Source organism: Stegostoma tigrinum, chromosome 1, assembly GCF_030684315.1.
Source record: "Stegostoma tigrinum isolate sSteTig4 chromosome 1, sSteTig4.hap1, whole genome shotgun sequence".
Taxonomy (NCBI): Eukaryota; Metazoa; Chordata; class Chondrichthyes; order Orectolobiformes; family Stegostomatidae; genus Stegostoma; species Stegostoma tigrinum.
Window position 1 is genome coordinate 54,570,516 of NC_081354.1, and position 23,553 is coordinate 54,594,068.

At 40.4% G+C, this 23,553-nt stretch overlaps 1 protein-coding gene across 4 annotated transcripts in view; it reads right to left on the reverse strand.

Moving 5' to 3' along the window:
- Positions 1–23,553, reverse strand: part of LOC125452572 (protein transport protein Sec24B) — a 116,635-nt gene that overhangs the window by 50,494 nt on the left and 42,588 nt on the right. For 2 of the 4 annotated variants that reach the window (XM_059645586.1, XM_048531169.2), the window contains 2 exons: positions 11,034–11,129; positions 1,171–1,257 (listed from right to left, as the gene is read on the reverse strand). The exons of 1 other annotated variant lie outside the window; for it this stretch is intronic. In XM_059645586.1, the coding sequence (XP_059501569.1) occupies positions 1,171–1,257; positions 11,034–11,129 (183 nt within the window). The remainder of the gene's footprint in view (positions 1–1,170; positions 1,258–11,033; positions 11,130–23,553) is intronic. One more of the 4 variants, XM_059645592.1, reaches the window with a different exon arrangement.

The window sequence follows — 23,553 nt, forward strand, 5'->3', positions numbered from 1 at the left end:
CCAAGAGAACAGCTCTTGGCTCTGAAACAAATCACCGCGTCTCACAGAATCCTCTAGGTCTTAGAGCAAGCTCCATCTTAATTAAAAAAGGTAGCTGCAGCACAAATACTTAATACTCCTGACAAAAAGAATTTGATGGAGAAGGCCTTCCTGACAGAAGAATTCGTTGGAGAAAACAGACCATTCCAGAGGCCACAACCTGGCTGTTATTTTGAGAGATTAAATTCCAATTGTTTTAAATGTTGGTTTATACAAGTGGAACTTAGATATACTGGATCAGAATACCATTAGAATCTGGTTTTATTCAGGGATTGCTGGCAGCTGGAAGGGATTTATTCGGTTTGTTAATAGTTTAGCTAATTTGTACACTGTTGTTAAGAGTTAGATAAATAAACAGTTGATTATAAAGTCAGTGTCAGGGGTTTATTTTATTTAGCCAATCCTTCATAACAGATTGAGGGCTCTTTTTACAGATTACAGGGCATAGTATGCCCTCCCTGGGTGTTTTGGTTTTAATTACCAGAAGTGGGGGTGGGGTATGTTAACCTCTGCTTTATAACAATGGTTACAAGGAGATCAAAGCTAACAGCTAAACATTCAGGAGTATGCCGCTTTTTGAAAGGCAGGTAGGAAGGAGTGGGTGAAGGCAGCATTGATGGTACAGGATGGAATAAGTGCAACAGCAAGAAATGATCTTAAAATCAGGTGATATAGAATCATATAGGTGGAGGTTAATAAGTAAAAGAAGGGAATGACAACACTGGTAGGAGCAAACTATCGGCTCCCTAACAGTAACCATACAGTAGGGCAGAGAATAAATCAGGAGATGCTGAAGGTGTGTAACAAAAGCAGTACATTAATCATGAGCGATTTTAATCATCTTGTAGATTGGGATTGTCAGGCTGGCAGAGGAAATTGTCACTTTCAAAATCAAATTTAACACGGAAAAAGTCTGGGAATTCTGCACTGACATGTTGTACAGACCACGGTGACATCTGCAACACACGCACAGCTACATCCTGAAGCCTGTCCCTGGCTTTATCTATAAATCGGTGCTGGTGGCCATTTGGCATTCAGATTAATCACTCCAGTCTGGAAAATCGCACAGGTGTCCATACTTTCCAGTCTGAATACAAGTAACATTTTATGTGACCCAGAAGAAATAGTTACCTTGGTAGCTTCCACCTTCCAAAGCATCATAGTTGTTAGGAAGTGAAGCATTAGTTGATGATGATGTAGAAGAGGAAGAGTCTCCACCTTAAAAAAACAATCATCAAAACACATTACACATTCACAGAAAGAAGTCCCATGCAGGGCTGGAATTAAAACGGATGTACAAAAAAAAAGATGGAATGTTATCCACAACCTTTGCTTTCATAAAGAAACTTCTCAGTTTGTTCGTCAGAAAAACAGCATTTCATTTTCAGTTTACAAATTTTATGCAATACTGAAAAAAAAATCTATTTCCTTAGGCATAAGGTGAAAAGCACACTGTTCTTCCATGTTATCAGACCTTCACCATATTTCATACAGTAAGAAATGCATGCCAACTAATGTGGTCTTGAATAAATTTTGAAATTACAGAACATTATACAATAGTCTGAGAAAATATTTCTGAAAACAACAGTGTATACATTATAGCAAACTGGTGGAATACAAGTCTCTCAGTCCTGATGAAATTCCTCCAAAGATCTCAAAAGTAGTTGCTAACAAAATTAGTAGATGCATTGGTGTTAATTTTCTAAAAGTCCATTTATTCATGAAAGATTCCACGACTGTGGAAAGAAGCAAATAGAATGCTTGCCATCATGGAGGGAGGTAGAACACAGGAAACTATAGGCTAGTCACCTTAATGTGCGTGGCGAGGGTTTGAGAATTAGTTATTCAAATAATGATAACTGGGTACGTGGAAAAATTGAAAGGCGAGGTGTCAGCATGGTTCTGTGAAAGGGCAAAAGTGTTTAACCAACTAACTGGAAATCTTTAAATTGATATGCTTTGTACATAAAAGGGAGCACATTGTCATATGGTACTTAGATTTCCAGAATGCATTTCAAGTTAAAAAATTACTCCACAAAATAGGAGCTTGTGGTGTCGAGGGTTACACACCAGCGTGGATAAAAGATTGAATAGCTGCCAGAAAATAGAATGCAAAAATGAGGTCTTTTTAGATTGGTAGGATGTGATGAAAGGAGTCTCTAAACGGTTTGTGCTGGGTCCCTCAACCTTTTACCATTTGTAAAAATGGCATAGATGAGGGGATCAAAGGCACAGCAATTAAAACTGCAGATAACAAAAGCAGGAAAGCATACTGTGGAGATGACAACCTACTTGTATCAATCTGCATTTCTTAAGTAAATGGAAAAAAGTCTGACAAATGGGAATGTAATGTGGGAAAATGTGAAGTTCTTCACTTTGGCAAGAATAATAATAAAAACAGAGCAATATTTAAACAGAAAACGACTACAGAATTCTAAGGTGCAGAGTAACATAGGTGTTCTAATGCACGAGTGACAAAATTAGTATGTAGATACAGCAAGTGATTAACAAGACAAGTGGAAAGCTACGCATTATTACAATTCGAATTGCTCAGAAAAGGATAAGACCATATCACAAATGTTTGCAGTTTTGGTATCCTTATTTTAGCATGGATATAAATGGACTACAGACAGTTCAGGTGTTTTACTAGATACCTGGACAGTGTGGGGCGTCTTGTAAGGAAAATGTGTCTCGGTTAGGCTTGTTTCCATTGGAGTTCAGAAAATCAAGGGGGTTTTGATTGAAATGTAAAAGGTTCAATGGTCTTGACAAAGTGGACACAGAAAAGATGTTTTCTTGAGGGCGATTGCAAAACGAAGGGACAATTTTAAAATTGGACACAACCCTTTTTAGGGCAGACGAGGAGAATTTTTTTTAAGGGCTGTGTGACTTTGCAGCTCTGTTTCTCAGACAGTGGAAACAGGATCATTAAATGTTTTCATTGTTGGTAAGCAGATTCTTGCTAGATAAGGGAGCTGAAGGTTATCGGACGAGATGGGAACGTGGAATTCAAATCACAAACACATCTTAGTGAACAGCAGAACAGGTTTGAAGGGCCTACCGGCTCCTAATTATATCTTGTTACATGCCGGAAATTGAAAACACAATAAAAACCTAACTGTCCATTCTGTTGTAAAGATACTTTGGTCTCCAACTTCTCTGGAATGCAATTCAGAGAAATAAGACTTGGCCTATTGCATTAAAATGCCAAATATGGAATTGATGAATTCTTTTAAAACAGCAAAAAACAAGAATAGTTGTAATGTTTCACAGTTAGAAGAAGAGACAGACGATTGGAGCTAAGCTCAGTTGGCTGGACAGCTGGTTTGCACCAACAGCATGGATTCACAGGCTGAGGTTACCATGATAGATTCTCCTTTTCACCTTCTACATTCTTCACCACCAACCTCACCACCAACCCCACCACACTGCCCCAACTGAGGTGTGATGATCGTCAAGTTAAACCACCTCCAGCTGTGTTTCTGAAATGAAAAAGCAGTCCATGGTGTGGTAAGACCTTGACAACTTTATCTTTTACAGTTAGATTTTTAAAACCTTACATTGCTAAAAGCAATTTTTGATTGAGCATAATATTCTGCATATTACAAGTGACAATCTAAATCAGTTTATTTTCCACATGTAAGGTCATCAATTATATGAACACCACCCATCAGGCTGCCTTTTTTGCAGAAACATTCTTTCATCTTTGCTTGGCTAGAGTTAAGAACTGATGTTATAGGTAGCAGCAGTTCCCTGCATATTTTGTCAGATGGGGTGTAACACGGCTGAGCCTCACTGGATATTCATGCCATGTACTTCCAGCAAGGCTGATCGAGAACAATCAGGAGGAAATAAAAACTTAACACACTTGCACATCTCGGTACACAATAGGTGACAAAACAGTACAGACTGGAGGAGAACATTTCAATTCAAGTGTAAAAATCGATACAAAAGCTTAACCGATTTCTTTGGATTGCGTCAACCCCACTTCTGATTAACCAATTACAGCCAAAGTGGTTCAAGTTAGGGATCACATCTGAGAACTTCCCAAGTCTGTATGGTTGAGTGCTGCATGAAGCAGCAGCACAGCTGGTTGTAATTCGCATACCAGATCTTATGTGAATAAGGTTACCAGTGCAGAAACTAATTTAAAACAGTTATTATCTGTGCAATGATAATGCAAGAATCTTTAACAATACGACAGGATGAAAGTCTTCATACTATGGTATCATGTCACGCATGCTTCGCCCAAAGGCCATTTCTTGGCCCACTATCTAACGATGCTTCACCATTAGTTATTTCATAGCAGCTTTTGTCAGTGATGATTTCCCATTGTCCTCCACTGTAAGGGGCCAGGCAAGAACGTATGGTGCAAACGTACCCAGGCCAGAAAAGGAGCTTAACTGGTGCTTTTGGTAATATTCTGACCCACGTCATCCATCTAGCCAACTAAGCGAAGCAGCTCCCTTTTCTTTCATTAATTTGTGAGATGTGGGTGTCACTGGCTGACCAGCATTTCTTGCCCATCCCTAGTTGCTCTTGAGGTGGTGGTGGTGGTGGTGAGCTGCCTTCTTGAACTGCTGCAGACCACCTGCTGTGGGTTGACCCATAAATGCTGTTAGGGAGAAAAGTCCAGGATTTTGACCAGGGACAGTGAAGGAATATTCCCAAGTCAGGATGGGGAGTGGCTTGGAGGGGAACTTGGAGGTGGTGGTGTTCCCATATGTCTGCTACCCTTATCCCTCTAGATGGAAGTGGTCATGGGTTTGGAAGGTGCTCCTTGAGGATCTTTGGTGATTTTCTGCAGTGCATTTTGTAGACAGTACACACTGCTGCTACTGCGCATCGGTGGTGGAGGCAGTAGATGCTTGCGGATGTAGTGTCAGTCAAGAACGCTGCTTTATCCTGGATGGTATTAAACTTCTTGAGTGTTGTTGAGGCTGCATTCATCCAGGCAAGTTGAGAGTATTCCATCACACTCCTGGTTTGTGCCTTGTAGATGCTGGACAGGCTTGCAAGAGTCAGGAGGTGACTTGATTGCCGCAGTATTCCCAGCTTCTGACCTGCTCTTGTAGCCACTGTGTTTGTGTGGTTGGTCCAGTTGAGTTTCTGGTCAATGATAACGTCCAGATTTCGACAGTAGGGGATTCAATGATTGTAACACTATTGACTGTCAAGGATCAGTGGTTAGATTGTCTCTTACTGGTGATAGTTATGGCCTGGCAATTGTGTGGTGCAATTGTCACTTGCAATTTGACAACCCAAGCCTGGATATTGTCTAGATCTTGTTGCATTTGAACGTGGACTGCTTCAGTATGTGAGTCGTCGCTAATGGAGCTAGACATTGTGTAATCATCTGCGAACATCCCCACTTCTGACTTTATGATGGAGGGAAGGTCATTTATGATGCAGCTCAAGATGACTGGGCCTAGTACACTGTCCTGGAGCTGAGATGACTGATCTCCAACAACCACGACCATCTCCTTATTTGTCAGGTATAACTCCAACCACTGGAGAGTTTGCCCCGATACCCAACGATTCCAGTTTTGCTAGGGCTCCGCGATGCCACACTCAGATGCAGCTTTGATGTCAAACGCTGTCACTCTCAACTCAACTCTGGAATTCAGCTCTTTTGTCCATGTTTGAACCTCAGCTGTAATGAGGTCAGGAGCCGAGTGGCCCTGGCGGAACCCAAACTTGGTGTCACTGAGCAGGTTATTTCTGAGCTGGTGCTGCTTGATAGTACTGTTGATGACACCTTCCATCGCTGATGGGTTGGTAACTGGACAGGTTGGATTTGTCCTGCATTTTGTGTACAGGACATACTTGGAGGATTCTCCACATTGTCGGGTAGATGCCAGCGTTGTAACTGCACTGGAATAGCCTGGCTAGGGGAGCAGCAAGTGCTGGAGCACAAGACTTCAGTACTATTGCTGGAATGTTGTCAAGGCCCATAGCCTTTGCAGTATTCAGAGTCTCCAACTGTTTCTTGATATCACAGGGAGTAAACCAAATTGGCTGAAGAACAGTATCTTTAACGTTGGGGGCCAGTGGAGGAGGCAAAGATGGGTCATCCATTTGGCACTTCTGGCTGAAAACTGCTGCAGTGGATTGGATGTGGCAGAACTGCAGAGCTTAGATCTAATCCATTGGTTATGGGATCGCTCAGGTCTGTCCATCACTTGTTGCTTTTGCTGTTTGGGGTGCAAGTAGTCCCGTTTGGTGGCTTCACCAGGTTGATACCTCACCTTCGGTTAAAGTAGGCTGGTAAAGCCTGGAATGCCCTCCTGCACTCTCCATTGAACCAGGGTTGATCCCCTGGCTTGTTGGTAATGGCTGAGTGGGGGATCTACTGGGCCATGAAGTTACAGATTGTGCCGCTGCTGTTGACAGCACACAGTGCCTCATGGATGCCCAGTCTTGAGTTGCTAGATCTGTGTGAAGTCTGTCCCATTTAGCATAGTGACAGTGTCACACAACATGATGGAGGCTGTTCTCATTGTGAAGGCGGGACTTCGTCTCCACAAGGACTGTGCGATGGTCACTCTTACCGATATTGTCATGGACGGATGCAACTGCAGTTGGCAGATTGGTAAGGATGAAGTCAAGTATGTTTTTCCCTCTTGTTGGTTCCCTCACCACCTGTCACAGATCCAGTCTAGCAGTTGTGTCCTTTAGGACCCGAACAACTCGATCTGTAGTACTGCTGCTGAGTCATTCTTGGTGGTGAACATTAAGATTCCCTCACCCAGAGTACATTTTGTGCCCTGCCATCCTCTCTGCTTCCTCTAAATGTTGTTAAACTTTGAGTAGTACTGAATCATGAGCTGAGGGAGGATGGTTTGTGGTAATCAGCAGGCTTCCTTGCCCATGTTTAACCTGAAGCCATGAGATTTCATGGGGTCTGAAGTCAATATTGAGGACTTCTAGAGCAACTCCCTCCCGAATGTATACCACTGTCGTCACCTCTACTGGGTGTGTCGTGCCTATGGGACAGGATATATACAGGGATATTTTTGGTGGTGTCCAGGACATAGTCATACTTACAGACAATGTCAGGCTGTTGCTCAACTAGTCTGTGATAAAGCTCTCTCACGTTTGGCACTCGCCCCCAGAAGTTAGTGAGGGGGACTTTGCAGGTACCTAGGTTGATGCCAGATGATCCATCCAGTTGTATTTCTTTGAGACTTTGTAGGTGATTGGTACAAATGAATGGCTTACTAGGCCATTTCAGAGGGCAACTGAGAGTCAACCACATTGCTTTGGGTCTGGAGTCACATGTAGGCCAGACCAGGTGACGATGACAGATTTCCTTCCCTGAAGGCCATTAGTGAGCCAGATGGGTTATTCATACAATCAACAATGGTTTCACGGTCATGAACAGATTCTTATCTCCAGATTTTTTTCTTCTTAATTGAGTTCAAATTCCAACATCTGCCATGGCGGGATTTGGACCTGGGTCCCCAGAACATTAGCTAGGTTTCTGGATTAACAGTCTATTGATAATACCACTAGCCCATTGCCTATGTTACTTGCAATGGGTTGATTTTCAAAATACTGATCAACATAAAATTGTCTTTGCCAAATTCAGTCCTCACAATATCTTTGATAATGCATTAAATCACTGATCAAAAGATTCTACCTGCCTACCGATAGCATCCTTCCATACCGAAGGGCAATACTGTGCAACAAAAATTTGTTTGTTAATTACGTGGATTCATTAGAACCAGCAACTTATACCATTTGTCTAACTGGGTAAAGTTTCTTACGAGAATGGGAATTTTAATTCTCAGCAGCATCTTCAATTTTAAGATGCTCCAGTTGTTAATTTTTATACTAGCAAATATAATGAAGAAAACCTGACAGTCTCACAAACAGATGATACTACACGTGAGCAAATTCAGCAAAGTTGTGCTCTGGGAGCAAGATCTCCAGAGAATAGGTCAAAAATATGCAGTTTTAACAGCAGTTTGATTCTCCAAAGCGCACACAGGTGTTGGTGCTCCAGAATTGCAGCTTTAATGAATCCACACTACTGATCGTTTAAAACCAATTGGGTAACTGCCTGTTGTGTTTCGCCTCACTTCTACAGAATGCAAAGAAATAAGCCATTCTAACTTGCAATCCCTTCGTATCAAGTGATACAGACTAGGGTAGAAAGCAGGCTCAATCCCTAACTGGTGATGAGGTTTATCAATTGCAGTCAAGGTGTGGGAAATCTACAATTGCTCTTAGTGCCCAAGGGCTGAGAGAAGGGAAGAAAAAGGCTTTTTCTTAAACGACAACTTTTTGCTCCTCTGATGCTGCTTATCCTGCTGTGTTCCTCTAGCTCCACACTGTTAAGTCCAACTCCAGCATCAGTTTTTAAACTATCTCCAAGAAAAAGGATTTCCCTTTTCAATCATAATGCAACAGCCTCTATTTATGATAGTGTACTCACAAATATTAAACAGCCCCTTGGAATTCATCATAGATGAAGCATGACTTTTTTTGGGGTAAGTACTGTCAGGCACCAGCATGAGTCACTGCCTCCAGGAGGCTTGGGAAGGAAGGAGGATGAAAGACTACTTTAATTTTAGAAAATACAAATAAGCATAAAATCTTGACTGATTTCTTAATATCACTGCCTACTTTCACTTTAATCACGATACCAAAGCAGGATAATGATGAGGATAAGCTTCTACTCTCTTATCCCCTTATACAAAAAAATTAATAGCTCAAGGAACATGAATCATATCAGATTTATTCAGTACTTGGTTTGTTTGAGGTCTAGTTTTTAATCTTTTAGAAAGTGCTGCTAATTTTGATTTTTGTTTTTAAATAAAAGCTTCAAATTGCAACCAGTCAAGAAAATGGTCAAAGCAGGAACTCTAGTCACGTATAATGTACCACAGCAACAAGGCATAAAAGAGTAGTGATAGTGTAAACATCCTCTATTTTTAACAACTAGTGAACACAATCATTTCTTTTACTGTGCATTTACCAAGTGTAAAACGTGGTTGACAGTGAAAACACTTTCTTCACTGTTGCCACAGTTGACAATGTTACTGCAAGATCTGAAATAAAGATTGCAAAATAAAAGATAAAAGATAAAGGGTATTACTGGTATGGAACTGGAAACTGAATAATGATGCTATAAATCATTCAAAGTTAAATACCTTGGAAAAACTGCAAGTTATGGCCACCAATTAAATACATTTATCAAATTACATGTAATATTGTGGATTTCAAATTTAGTTACATCAGAGTGAATGTGATAAGTACAGTAAATTAGGCATTGACTTCCAAAAGAAAACATTAGTTTATAATTGTACATGGAGCAACAAAGGTTTAGGACTTACTTTCTTACATCATTATTCAAGCTCATGTCACTTATACACACTTTCACCGCCTCCAGGACATTATTTTATACGTCTCATTATTTTTATTATACAGCAAACTTTTTATTAACCAGCACCTATGGGATCAGGAGCGTTCCGGTTGGTCATATACTCCACATAATCAATATAAGAACACATATTAAGTAAAAGAGATGTAATGCAGGGATACACACCTCACTGTTTTACTTTATTTACAGCATAAATCACTTGAATAATAATACAACTTTGCATTTAATAAAACTTACTGGCATAAAAGCTTGCTCACCTGCATACTCAACTGATTAATCTGGACGTCACAGAGATAGTGATTATACAGTAAATTTCTGGTATTTCAAGTACATAATTTTTGCCAGTTCATAAGGTACAGGTTAAAAAAAGTCTTGGTATCTATTTTGTATCACTTTATTTCTTTTCTAGTTAGTCATCTTAAATTGTGCTCAAGTGGCTAATGTTAAACACTGCAAGGATCTCCTAACCCTTCTGTAGGATCCTGTTATTTCATTCCACGTGGGTTCAGGACCCACTTCAGGAAGTGAACGAACAATTCAACGTTGCGATCAGTGCAGTGCTGCAAGATTGTCAGCACTGCTATCCATTGAGGCATTAAACTGCTTGCTCAGATGGATACTAAAAACAGCAAGGCCTTATCCAAACAGGAAAAAGTTCTTTGTTATTCAGGTTAATATTTCACATATCCTACCCTGCACCAACACCAACAAAAAAAATTAGCTTTTCATTCAACTTATTGTTCATGCAAAGAATGGGCGACCACAAGTCACCCACACAGTAACAATGGCTCTTTAAATTTATTCACTATACATAAAACATTTTAGGGATATTCTGAAAGATATAGAGAAATGCTTTACATATACAAAGTGCTTTCTTGGAAAAATTACTTTCATACAAATTACTTCTCATTTCATACCGTAGCTTAACATAGAAACCCTGCAGTACAGGCAACAGGCCATTGGTTCCACACTGAACCTCCAAAAAGCATCCTACCCAGACACACACCCCTACCCTAACTCTGTAACCGCATATTCCCCCCTGGTTAATCCACCTAATCTGCATATCCCTGGATACTGCGCAATTCAGCACGGTCAATCCACCTAACCCGGACATCTTTGGACTGTGGGAAGAAACTGGAGCACCCAGACAAAATCCAGGCAGACACGGAGAAAACGTGCAAACTCCACACAGGCAGTCACCCAAGGCTGGAACTGAACCCAAGACACTGGCGCCGTGAGGAGGCTAAGCAAACTGCTGCCATGCTGACCTGGTCATACAAAACTCAAGTCAAAATTTTAATGTGAAAGTAAGTATCAGCATTTTACAGAGAAGTATAATCAGTCTATACAATACAGACAAAATATGAATGTTGGGAACTTGATTTAGGACCTGATAATTCTCATTTATTTCTAAGCTCATGTACTTAGCACCTTCATAAACTGTACTTGGTCACCACCATTTATCCAATGTAGAAGTTTGAGTTTCCACGAAGTGTAAAGTAGGTGGCCTTTGCAGTCATGAAAATTCATAAATATTAGTCAATGATTTATAGCAATGATTCAGCACATGCAACATTTAGACCATCTGTTAAAACATAAAGCACACCTGCTTCATCATCATCATCCTCATCATCTGAAGTTGATGACAAGGGACTCGGTGCTGAATTAACTTGATTATTAGCAACATATCCACAGTGCATGCCTGTAAGGTGGAAAGCACAAAACAAGAAAAAAAAATTAAGTAGAGCAAAGAATAAGAATCACTCACTGCAAAACATTCAATAAAATTGCAAGACAGATGAAAAAGTTAATTGGATACAAACCACATAACTATTGAATGACCAACTCTCTCAATTCAACAAAAAAATACATTCACCAACATGTTTGCATGGGCAATGTGGGATATTGACAAAGTATCAGATTGGATTTATAACTACATCCTGATCATCTGCACCCAAACAAAAACACTTATGGAAGAAATATCCAAACAGCGATCTTCAGTGGGTATTGTCATCCAATATGTACTGTACCAGTCGTCTTAATTTTCAACAGGTACATTCATAAGGACATAGGTTATTCACTACATTTTTAAGAACTGACTATCTTAGATTCAGAATCTTATTTTTAATGGGGTGAATACTTAGCAATCTTGGACAGCAGAGTAAAAGGTGATAGTTCTTATGGAGTAACAAATGTTCAAAATCCATGCATTCGTCACATTTCTAAACTTGTTATTATAGTTAGTTTCATAATGCAGTCTTGCTAACACAAAACATTTGAGTTGATACATCTATTTGTGGTCATAAACCATAAAATACATCTCCCTCTACATGGTAGCACACAGTAATGGCACATATCAACTGGTAGTGCTGCTTGGAGAGTGGGGCACTTTACGTACACCACACTAATTGATTCTGAATGTATATCTGGACTTCAACATGGCCTCATATTCCAAGAAGTCCTTTTCTCATTAACCTAGCCTGTCAAGTGCCAAGCCTTCAGATTTTGCATACCCCATGCAAATCCTAGACCTACTTATCTTTTATCTGCCTCCACACAATAGAAAGCCTGAGGAGCACATATAACAGGACAAAGTTCCATTAATATGCAACAAAGCACTGGAGTAGATTAGGCTATCAAGTTCCTATATCCAGGACAATGAGAAGATGAGCACTGCGCAAGGCCTGGATTATTCTTATCCTGATATTGTTTATTACAGCCTGACATTACAGTAACATCGCCTCTGTTTCATTTCAGAAAATCCATAGCTTGTGCCATGCTAACCAACTGATGAGAAAGTATAACATTACCTGGAGTGCTTACAGAACACAAAAATGCAGCCCCAAAGAAAAGATCATGTACTCAATGTTAACTCTTTTCTCCGCGGGCTCCCCTCGCTGAATAGAGGCTGTTAACCCCGATTCTTTTTCCAAGTACTTTGATTTTTCTCAGATTTCCAGCATTCATTCACAGTATTTTTGCTCATAAATTAATTTAGTATTTGGATTGTTTCTCTTTATATGAAGTGTTTTAAACTTTGCCATGGTTTTGTGATAACTGAAGACCATGCCTAAGTTGGCAAGGGGCAATGATTGAAGTTCCAAATTTGTTTAACAAATAATCGAATATTCATCTGAATTGTTAATGAAGATTGCCTACTTAACTTGTGCTAAATTGCCTTCATCTCAATCCATAAAAATAATGGACAATTCCACAAAAGTAAAAAGGTAAATGAGTCAATGGCTTACACATCTCCAGTTCAGAAGTCAGATTACTCAGATTATTCAGATATTCAACACCTATGTAATGTAACAAAAGCAGACATTTCTCCAAGCTACACCAAAAACTTAAACAATGGCTCCCCAGTGAGATTGTTATGTAGTCCTTCCACATTCACAGTGAAAACAGATTTCATTCCCATCACTGTGAGAGACACATAATTCATATCCTCCAAATGATCAATGGTGGCTGAAACAAAGCAACAAACTTCGATAAGTGGGAAGTTAGATCGGGACACATTTACCTCAAAATATATGAATGTCACAATTTGAAACACCTATTAGTGGGATGGTCAGACCAATAGGTGTCAAAGAACAAGATCATATAAACTCCAAACCCAACTTCATGGAGCTCTAGAGATAACATGGTGTAGAGGTGGATGAACACAGCAGGCCAAGCAGCAAAGTTGACGTTTTGGGCCTAGACCCTTCTTCAGAAATCAGTGGGTAACATCAACAGTACAGCCTCCGAAGAAGCACTGTTGTGCTTTCCCACTTGGTATTTAAACTCCGGTGTCCGTTAAGTTGGATTACCTCACTTCTGGTTTTCCTTCGCAGTGGAATATATATGGGGTCTAGCTCTGTGTGTTCATTGATTGCCTTCTTAGAACCAGACCTCTAGGGTTTGCGTGCTTGTCTCTGTTTGGCCTGTCCTCGGATCCTGTTGTCGTCCCAATCAAACCGGTGGTTTTGATTATCCGCATGGATGGAGATGAGAGTGTAATGGTTATGTCTTTTTATTGCTAGTTAGTATTCATATATTCTTGTGGCTAATTTTCTTCCTGTCTCTCCAATATACTGGTTGTCATAGTCTTTGCAAGGAATTTTGTATATAATGTTGATTCTGTCCATTGGGCAATGGGTCTTTGGTTCAGGTTAGCAGTTGGCATAGGACTGATGTGGGTTTGTGTGCTACTCTGATGCCCAGTGGTCGTAGTAGTCTTGTGGTCAGTTCAGTTATGTTCTTGACATATGGTAATGTGATGAACGTATTAGGGCATGTAGTATCTTCTTGTTGTTGTTCACGTAATAGGCATCATCTGATCCAGTTGTTCCGATATCTGTTGTCCTTGAATACCTGGTGGAGGTACTCTTTTCCTTTCGGTGTAGCTCGGTGTTGCTGCAGTGTGTTGTTGCTCATTTAAATAGTGTTTTCATGCAACTGCAATTGTGGGTGTTAGGGTGGGTTGCTGTTGCAATTCAATACTTGATCAGTGTGTTTGGCTTTCCTGTGTACCTCCGTTGTAAATTCACTGTTGGTCCTGGGTTCGACTACGATGTCTAGGAATGGGAACTGTTCATTCTTTTCCTCTTCCCTGGTGAATTTGATCCCGGTGAGATTATTAGCTTGATCCATTTAATGATGACGAAGGTGGTGTTGTCCACGTACGGGATCCATAGTTTCAGTTGGGTTAGAGGAAGGATCATGCTTTTGAGTCTCTGTATCACCGCTCCTGCTAGTAGTCTGGACGTAGGTGACCCCACGGGTGTCCCTTGATCTGTTCAAAGATTTGCCCACTAGAAATAAAGTGGGTCGTGAGCCATAGGTCCAGTAATTTCAGCACATTTACTGTGGACATGGTCATCATTCAGGTCTTGTTTTAGTAGTGTTACTAGCATTTCTCTTGTGGGTGGTATATCGATTGATGCGAGTAGGGCCGTAACGTCAAATGACACCATGGTTATGTCGTCGTATATTCTTATGTCCTTGAGGGAACTGAGGCACTCTTGGGCTAAGTGGATTGAGTGGGATGAATTGCTGATGAGGTGCTTTTGTCTCTGTTGTAACTCCTTAGCTAATCTATGTGATGGCTTGGGGCGGGGGTGCGCGGCAGGGGTGGGGGGGGGGTGGAGGGGAGTGCGTTGGTGCGCCCCTTCTGGTATCATTATTCCATAGTCCATTGTGTTGATGTGTCCAGACTGTTTCAGTCTCTTGTGTGTTGATTATCCTGTTGCCCAGTTATGGTGTTGGGTCTACGCGCAGTTGTCGGTATCTGTTCGCCTCTGCTAGCAGTGTTTGTGCTTTGGTGAGGTAGTCCCATTTGTTTAGTATTACTGTCACATGCCCGTTGTCTGCTGGTAGTATTGTGATGTTTTTGTCCTTTTTCAGTTCTTCTTGTGCCTTCCTTTCTATTGTGTTAAGAGTGTTAAGTTTGCTCCTTCTGGTCAGTGTCAAGATCACTGTCCTATGTCTTGTTGTTTTTCTTCATTGATGCCGTTGGTCTTCGGTGTGGCTTCTAGTGTGACTAGAAATTCTGCTTTGTTGGCATCTCTGTAGTTGTAGTTGAGTCTGCAAATAAGAACAGCTTTCTCTGCGTCTGTCAATTTCCTGTCCGAAAGATTTCTTATCCACTTGTCTGCTCTATGGTTGTCATTTTGGTGTTTAGTTTGGCTAGTTTTTCCCTTGATCGGGTCTTGGCTCTTGATATTTGTTGATTGATGTCAATGGCTGGTTCTACGTCAGTTGTCCAGTCTTGGTTAGTAGCGTCTAGGAATAAGGCTTTTTGGCACTTAACGTACATTGTCTGTGGAGCTGGTTGTGTGTGTCGTTGATCATCATCTTCAACATCCTGCAGCTCTTGTGTTCTGCTGTCCTACAAGATTGTGGGTTGTTATTGGGGAGTTTGCATCTTACACTGCATGGTAATACCTGGTTCCTGAGGCATCTGTGTAGGAAGTAAAGTTTCTTGCGAGTGGTGCTCCGTTGTTTGGTGTAGTTTTCCCATTTCCGTGCCAATTTGAACATACTTCACCCGTAGGTCTAAGGTTTTGGAGCAGATTTGTAGCTCAGATTATGGATGTTGAGGTTGGTTCGCTTGCCAAACTGGTTCCTTAACTCAGCAACCTGACAATGTCCAAGACTGTGGCAGCAAAACAATTGGCGTAACTGGAATTTTCTAAATTTATTTCATTATGTGCCTCTTTCCCAATATGCACCAAAGTTAAATACAGGACTTGAACAATCCAAAAAGTATTGCTTAGTTGACAACACATTGATGTCAATTTGGATCAGCGCAACAGTTTGTAAAGTACTAATGCCTATTACAATTCAATCTGGGAATCGCCACCTGAACGGAATGCCAGCCAAAGTGACCCACAATGATGTGTAATGTTATCAACAATGAAGCACAACCAGTCGCCTTTTCATGATGTTAACTGTGGTGCATTGCATGCTGTTCCACCGCAGTCAACTCAAGCTACACTTGGCACAAATTGAGATTAATCAATATGTCTTTCCACAACTATAAAAGGACTGTGAAGACAACTGTACTTAAGCCTGAAACATTTTTATTCAACAGTATAAACACAAAGTTAAAACTGTAATGGAACCAAGGACAGGACAACTTTTATTAAAGATAAGATAACTGGAGAGGGCAGAAGCTTCAAACTGCTTTGTAAATAATACATTATTTCACTTCATATAACGCCAGCCTTCCTGCTACTATGCTACCCTCAATTCAATCCACAAAGGTAAAAACAATAAAAAAGGAAAATTCCACAAAAGCAATTATTTGAGTAATTATCCAAAAGGAATGTATAATTCATTTGGAAGCCATGAAAGATGTCCCATTTCAACATCTTCTCAAAATTTTCCAATGATAATGTACAGACCATTTAGTAGGTTGATTTGATACATTGAAAAATTGCCATGAGATCACTTTTTTTCCTGTCTGCTACTTCAGTTCTATGCTTTAAGTCTTTACTGCATGCGAAATCTGTGGCATTTAGCATTTCCAATTCCAGTGCTTTTCTACCCAATAGTAGCAGAAAACAAATCAACTCAGTTCGCACCTGAAGCAAGCATATGTGCACAATTTGTAGAAAATGTCTAAAATGTTAAGCATATTAAAACTATTTACACCTAAAATTTATAACAGAATTTCTGCATGACATTTTAAAGCAGTTGTAATACACACTGGATCACAAATTCAAGTTTCTCTTTTACAGAAGAAAATTAAGAACACAAGAATCAGAATATACTTCCCATCGAAAGTATTTCTAGTTTCAATTAAAAAGGCTCAGTGCTCCTCTACAAGAATAAGGGACATTATGGTTAGGACTTCACACAGTGCAAATGGTACACAATGATAACACTGGATTCAGTGTGGCATTACACAGACATTGACAACGATCCTTCCTTTAAGAATGTCAACAGTACAATGCTCATGTAAACATTACGCATGGCAAAAGCCTCACATATCCCAATTACATTGCTAGGTTTTATGCCAAACTCGCAGTCTATCCTTAGGTTATGTAATTTATATCACATATTTCAAACCATTGTCCCAGTCGTGAGATCTTGTTGCAGCTCTATAAAACTTTGGTTAGACTGCACTTGGAATACTGCGTCCAGTTCTGGTCGCCCTATTATAGGAAAGATGTGGATGCTTTGGAGAGGGTTCAGAGGTGGTTTACCAGGATGCTGCCTGGACTGGAGGGCTTATCTTATGAAGAGAGGTTGACTGAGCTCGGTCTCTTTTCATTGGAGAAAAGGAGGAGGAGAGGGGACCTAATTGAGGTAGACAAGATAATGAGAGGCATAGATAGAGTTGATAGCCAGAGACTATTTCCCAGGGCAGAAATGGCTAGCACGAGGGGTCATAGTTTTAAGCTGGTTGGAGAAAAGTATAGAGGGGATGTCAGAGGCGGGTTCTTTACACAGAGAGTTGTGAGAGCATGGAATGCGTTGCCAGCAGCAGTTGTGGAAGCAAGGTCATTGGGGACATTTAAGAGACTGCTGGACATGCATATGGTCACAGAAATTTGAGGGTACGTACATGAGGATCAATGGTCGGCACAACATCGTGGGCTGAAGGGCCTGTTCTGTGCTGTACTGTTCTATGTTCTAACCAATTATATTTCTAACATTTTGAGATGTTCCTTATTTTTCACCTCATGCGGTCAGGCAACTATATAGATTTACACTAGTTCCACAATGCAAACTTTAATAAACACATGTAAAAACAGCCCACATTTAAACAAATGAGGGTGACTATGTAACACATGAACTACAGAAAAATCCACAGTGTTTGGGAGTTGCAATTATAATGTCTGCTTGTGTCAATGATCTTTCCTCGAATTCAATGAGAGATTCAAATGATGAAATATGCTTTTTGGTCCATTTTGTTGGGGGTCATTAGATATTTTCGCAGACAATAAATAATAATGCTAACTTCAAAAATTGGGTTTAAAGGGTTGCACTTGCTGGATCTAGAAACTACCAGGATTTTATGCATCAATTTAACATTGTCACAGTGACAGATTAAATAACTCCAAGACTATGTCCTGCAGAAAGCTCAGAGGCACTAATTGCTGAAACATAATTCACCACCATCCTGCTTCAAAATATTAAGAAAAGTAGTCATGCTTTTGTTAAATTGAAATTTCAACAATTTTGATTTTTATACATTATGAAAATAAATATTGATATAGGCAATTTATAAATGTAAAAATATACAAAAGGTGAGTTGTCACAGTTATAATTGTACAGCCCGCTATGTACAGAGGGGTAAAGTGCAGGTGAGATGCCCAACAGTACTCCAGAAACACTGGAACGAGTACAGTACATATAGCAGTGACAGTTTAACTCAATCACTTCATTAAATTTTATTTCCCCAATCATTGTCGGTCCACTGATGCTTAGACAAATCTATAATTCCTGTTGTGGTCTCTTAACCCTACCTTTGTGGCAACCATTGTGAACAGTTACATTAATTGCACTGAGTAGAGTGCTGCTGTCATTAAGACTCTGTCTTGTTAGAAATACATTTATGGCTCCCCCGACTCAACTAAACAATGAACCTCCTTTAGGAGTTGAGTCTTCAGCTTTTATCCCATCAGTAATTCAGATGGTGATAAGCCACACTAGAATGGCTAGACAGCAATTTAACAAACCTGTACAAAAAAAGTCAGTTGCTTTTAGAAGAAATCTGACCACCTATACCCAATGTTCAGAGTCCAATATGACTGTGCACATCTCATCAATCTAGTTATATCTTGAAACCTGGCAGTGGCTACAAGCTGGCCAGAAGATCCATCAGCACGCTGTAGTTCATCGCTAGATAGAGCCACAGCAGAAGTACATATGTAGTGAACATTCTATGCAAGAACTTAACAACTGCATCTGCGATGGCAGTATGTTAATATTTTACTTTAATCTACCGTGAGAAGCAGTTGATAGCCATAACGTAAGACTGCCAATCAAACAGGTTGGTTCCTATTTATTGTCATGGCTTGGTGGGTAAGTGATTCGCTGCGTTCAGGCCTACAGTGCTCTCTTTGGAGATTGCTGGTTGACACACCGATGTCCGAGCCCTGCCTCTGCGCTCGGTCACGTACAAGTGTCCCTGGTGTAATTTGTCCAGGATACCATCCCTGAGTGAAGCTGGAATGGCCAGCTTGTCATCAAGTAGCAGCAAATCATCTAGAATGGTGAAATGCTGTCAATGCCATGCCCAATCTCCAATACAATATTGATGAATGGCAATACATGTTTGCTCTTGCAGATTTGATTGAACTCATTTTGGGTTGGTGGCCACCATATCACTGTGGCCTGAGTGTATGACTCAGCTTTGTCAATAAATTCCTTATCAAAATGTTAACAGGGTCTTCAGGGAGAACTTGCTATTGTTTACAGCTTCCCCTGCACATATTTGATCTCCCAGGCAAGGCAAAGATGAAACCTCTATTTGTGGAGGTATCGTTGCTGGCTCTCTCATATCTGCCAGGTAGACCAATGGTTTATAGTCCATCTCTACAAGTATCTTCAGGTCAAGGATTTAATCCGAAAACCACCAGCATGCACATGTGGCAAAAAGGGCACCCTCCTCTACAGCTACGCATCACGTCTCTGGGTCTGACAATGCCCTGGAGGCCGAATACACAGTTTCAATACCCAGCTGCTTTCTCCTGAATATTACACTGGGAGTGGTATTCAAAGGTGAATAATATTTTATGAAATATTATGGCCCATTTACACACCTGATCAAGATCCATTGTACTCTGAGGTAACCTCCTTTGCTGTCTGCTACATCTCCAATTTTGGGGTTATCTGTAAACTTACTAAGTATGCCTCCTATCTTCACATCCAAATCATTTATATAAAATGAAGAAAAGCCTTGGACCTACGACCAATACTTATGGCACACTGCTGGTCACAGATCTCCAGTCTGAAAAGCACCCCTCAACACTAACTTCTGTTTTCTACCTTCGAGCCAGTTCTTTATCAAAGTAGCTAATTTCCATAATAGCTAGCTATTAAGAACTATGAGGTTTTATAACTGAGACAGATGGGATTCGGCTTTAGTCTTGTGAAAGTAATTCCTTTTTTAAAGAAAAACATCAGAACATAATTTAGGAAAGTGACCTGAATACACCATTTCCAAGAAATCATTTGACACTGCAAGCGCCTAGCCAGATGCCGATGGTGTCAATAGATTAAGTGCTTAGGCTGATTTTATGGCATATGAGGGGGAGGGAGCAGAAGCTACAGGTGATTCAGTTGAGTTCACTTTGGGAAAATCAAGTTTCAGTTTTATGTTAGCAAAAGAGCAAGGTTTTACACCTCAAGAGACCTGCTTAACCCTATCAAAAAGGGCAGATTAGTTCATGAAATCTCCATACTTGGAGATGCAGAGATTTCCAAGCTATCAGAACTGAAAAGTTGTCTTGAAATTGTTTCAGAAAAACTGAAGAGAGTCAGTTTAGTAAGAAATTAAAGAGTTAAGAAAGAGAGAAGTGATAGCATTTTGGGATTAAGTATCAGAAAAGGATATTGGCAGGGAAAAAGGATGATTCTTGGACGCTGTGATTTATAATTGCATTTTTGTATAACACACTAATTTTTGCCTGCTTTGTGTGAACATGTACAGCGTCTAATCACCACAGTAAACAACATGGTGTGGGAGATACTAAGCAAGCATTTTGCAGTGTTTACTGTAGAGAAGGATATGGAAGATAGAGAACATGGGGAAATAAATAGCGACATCTTGAAAATGTCCATATTATACAGGTGGTGGTGCTAGACATCTCAAAAATGTGTAATTATGGATTAAGCCTCAGGATCTGATCAGGCGTACCATAAAACTCTGTGGGAAGCTAGGAAAGTGATTACTGGGCCCTTTGCTGAGATATTTGTATCGTCCATTGGATGACAGAAAACTGGAGGTTGGCTAATGTGGTGCCACTATTTAAGAAAGGTGGTGAGGAAAAGCCAGGGAACTATAGGCCAGTGAGCCTGACATTGCTGGTGGGCAATTTGTTGGAAGGAATCCTGAGGGACGGGACTTGCATGTATTTGGAAAGGCAAGGACTGATTAGGGAAAGTCAACATGGCTTTGTGTCTTGGAAATTATGTCCCATGAGCTTGACTGAAATTTTTGAAGACACAAAGAAGATTGATGAGGGCAGAATGGTGGACGTGATCTGTATGATCTTCAGCAAGGTGTCTGATAAGGTTCCACACGGTGGACTGGTTGACAAGGTTAGATCACATGGTATAGAAGAACAACTAGCTATTTGGATAAAGAACTGTCTCGAAGGTAGAAAACAGAAGTTAGTGTCGAGGGGTGCTTTTCAGACAGGAGGTCTGTGACCAACAGTGTGCCATAAGTATTGGTCATAGGTCCAATGCTTTTCTTCATTTATATAAATGATTTGAATGTGAAGATAGGAGGCATACTTAGTAAGTTTACAGATAACCCCAAAATTGGAGGTATAGCAGACAGCAAAGGAGGTTACCTCAGAGTACAATGGATCTTGGTCAGATGGGTCAATGGGCCGAAGCGTGGAAGATTGAGTTTAATTTAGATAAATATGAGGTGTTGGAAATGGAAATCAAGGGAGGACTTAATGGTAAGGTCTTGGGGATTGTTGATGAACAAAGAGCCCTTGGAGTACAGGTTCACAGTTACTTGAAAGTGGAGTTGTAGGCAGATAGAATAGTGAAGGTGGGATTTGGTATGCTTACCTTTATTAGTTAGTACATCGAGTATAGGAGATGGGAGGTTATGTTGCTGTGTAAGGACACTGGTTAGGCCACTATTAGAATAGTGCGTGCAATTCTGGTCTCCTTTCTCTAGGAAGGATGTTGTGACACTTGAAAAGGGCTCAGAAAAGATTTACAAGGATGTTGCCCAGGTTGGAGGGTTTGCGCTATAGGGAAAGGCTGAACAGACTGAAACTATTTTACTTGGAGTGCCCGAGGTCGAGAGATGACCTTGAAGCTGTTCATAAAATCATGGATTGTGTAAAAAGTCAATTGTTTCCCTGGGGTGCAGGTGTCCAAAACTAGAAAGTATAGGTTTAAAGGTGAGAAGGGAAAGATTTACAAGGTGCGTAAGGGGCAACTTTTTCACAGTGGGTAGTGCATATAATGGAATGAGCTGCCAGACAAAAAAGTGGTGCAGACTGGAACAATTATAGCATTTAAAAGGCATCTGGATGGGTATGTGAATAGGAAGGGTTTAGAAGGATATGGGCCAAATGCTGGCAATGGAATTAGATTTATTTAGGATATCTGGTTGGCATGAACGAGTTGGATTGAAAGGTCTATTTCCGTGCTGTATATCTCTGGCTCGACAACTCTAATTATAAAAATAAAACTTGGGATTGGTCAAGCCAAGTTTCGATCTGGGATCTGACTCGCCCAGTACTACCATCAACTGGGATCATAAAACTGTGCCTAAGGTGAAGCATCCACTACTTTAATAGATGGAAGGGAATGGATTGGAATAGGCAAGGACATCTGTGGACGGCAGTGGCATCTTGCTCTTCTGGAAACTGTACTCCTGATAAAAGCCCAGGCACCACCGTTCCTTCCTTTATCTGAGCAGCTGTCTGAAAAGACATTACCAAGGGCATTACCAAGTAGGCAAAAAATTTTTACCAACCAGTTCACCATTCCTAGAATGCATGGCATGACATAAACTGATTATGGAGTGGGAAATTCTATAAAAAGACTACCTCTTCTGTGGGTCCAGTGTCATGTCATTTTTATAAATAATGTGTCTGAGAAAAAGGAAGTAGTGTGATTGCGCAGAGAAATCTTTTTAACCAAGAGAAAGCACTGAAGCCTGTACACAATTTTACATGTATGGGCTTTCTGGTCATCTTTTTCAACAGTGCTCACATGTATCAGCAAGTCATGTGACCACTTGCAAGATATTGGGTATGGAAGATTTCAAGGGCGAAGGCATCTCAAATGGCAGTCGATTAAAGAATTACCTCCCAATGGAGCAAGAAATGTAGTAAACAGTCTTGTTGGATATCAATGGTAGCTGTTAGCATCAAGTTGATAATAAAAATTCTACTTCTAGACAATTTGACTAAAGTCACATTGGCAGTAGACATGGAATGGAATTTTCTTAGCCACTATTTTGAGTTTTGTAAAATGAACAATATTCTGATGGGCCCACTGGGTGTGGATACAGTAACCATGCATGATCACCTCTCAGTTAGTTTAGTCACTCAAGAAATGCCTATTTTGGTCAGTTTACATCTGCTTCTGAACTTCATTTATTAATGGAGACAGAATCTTCCTGCATGCTCAAAGACAACAGGTTTGCTTTCTCCTTTAATGTGATGTTGTATTCAGTATGGAATCTGCTTAATGCCCCAACTATCTCCTCTATTAGAGGCCCTTCTTTCAACATGGGTAACTCTTTTAAAGGAAGTGGGTGATCTTCTGTGTACAGTACTTTACACTTATCCACAAGCACCTCTGCTGTTCAGGTACTACCCCACTTTCTCCACATTGTGTTTTTTTTAAAAAAACACACAATACTTCTGGTCACAGTAGGACACTGCTTTTGCCTTTGAGACATTTTTGTTCTACAACACTTACACTGG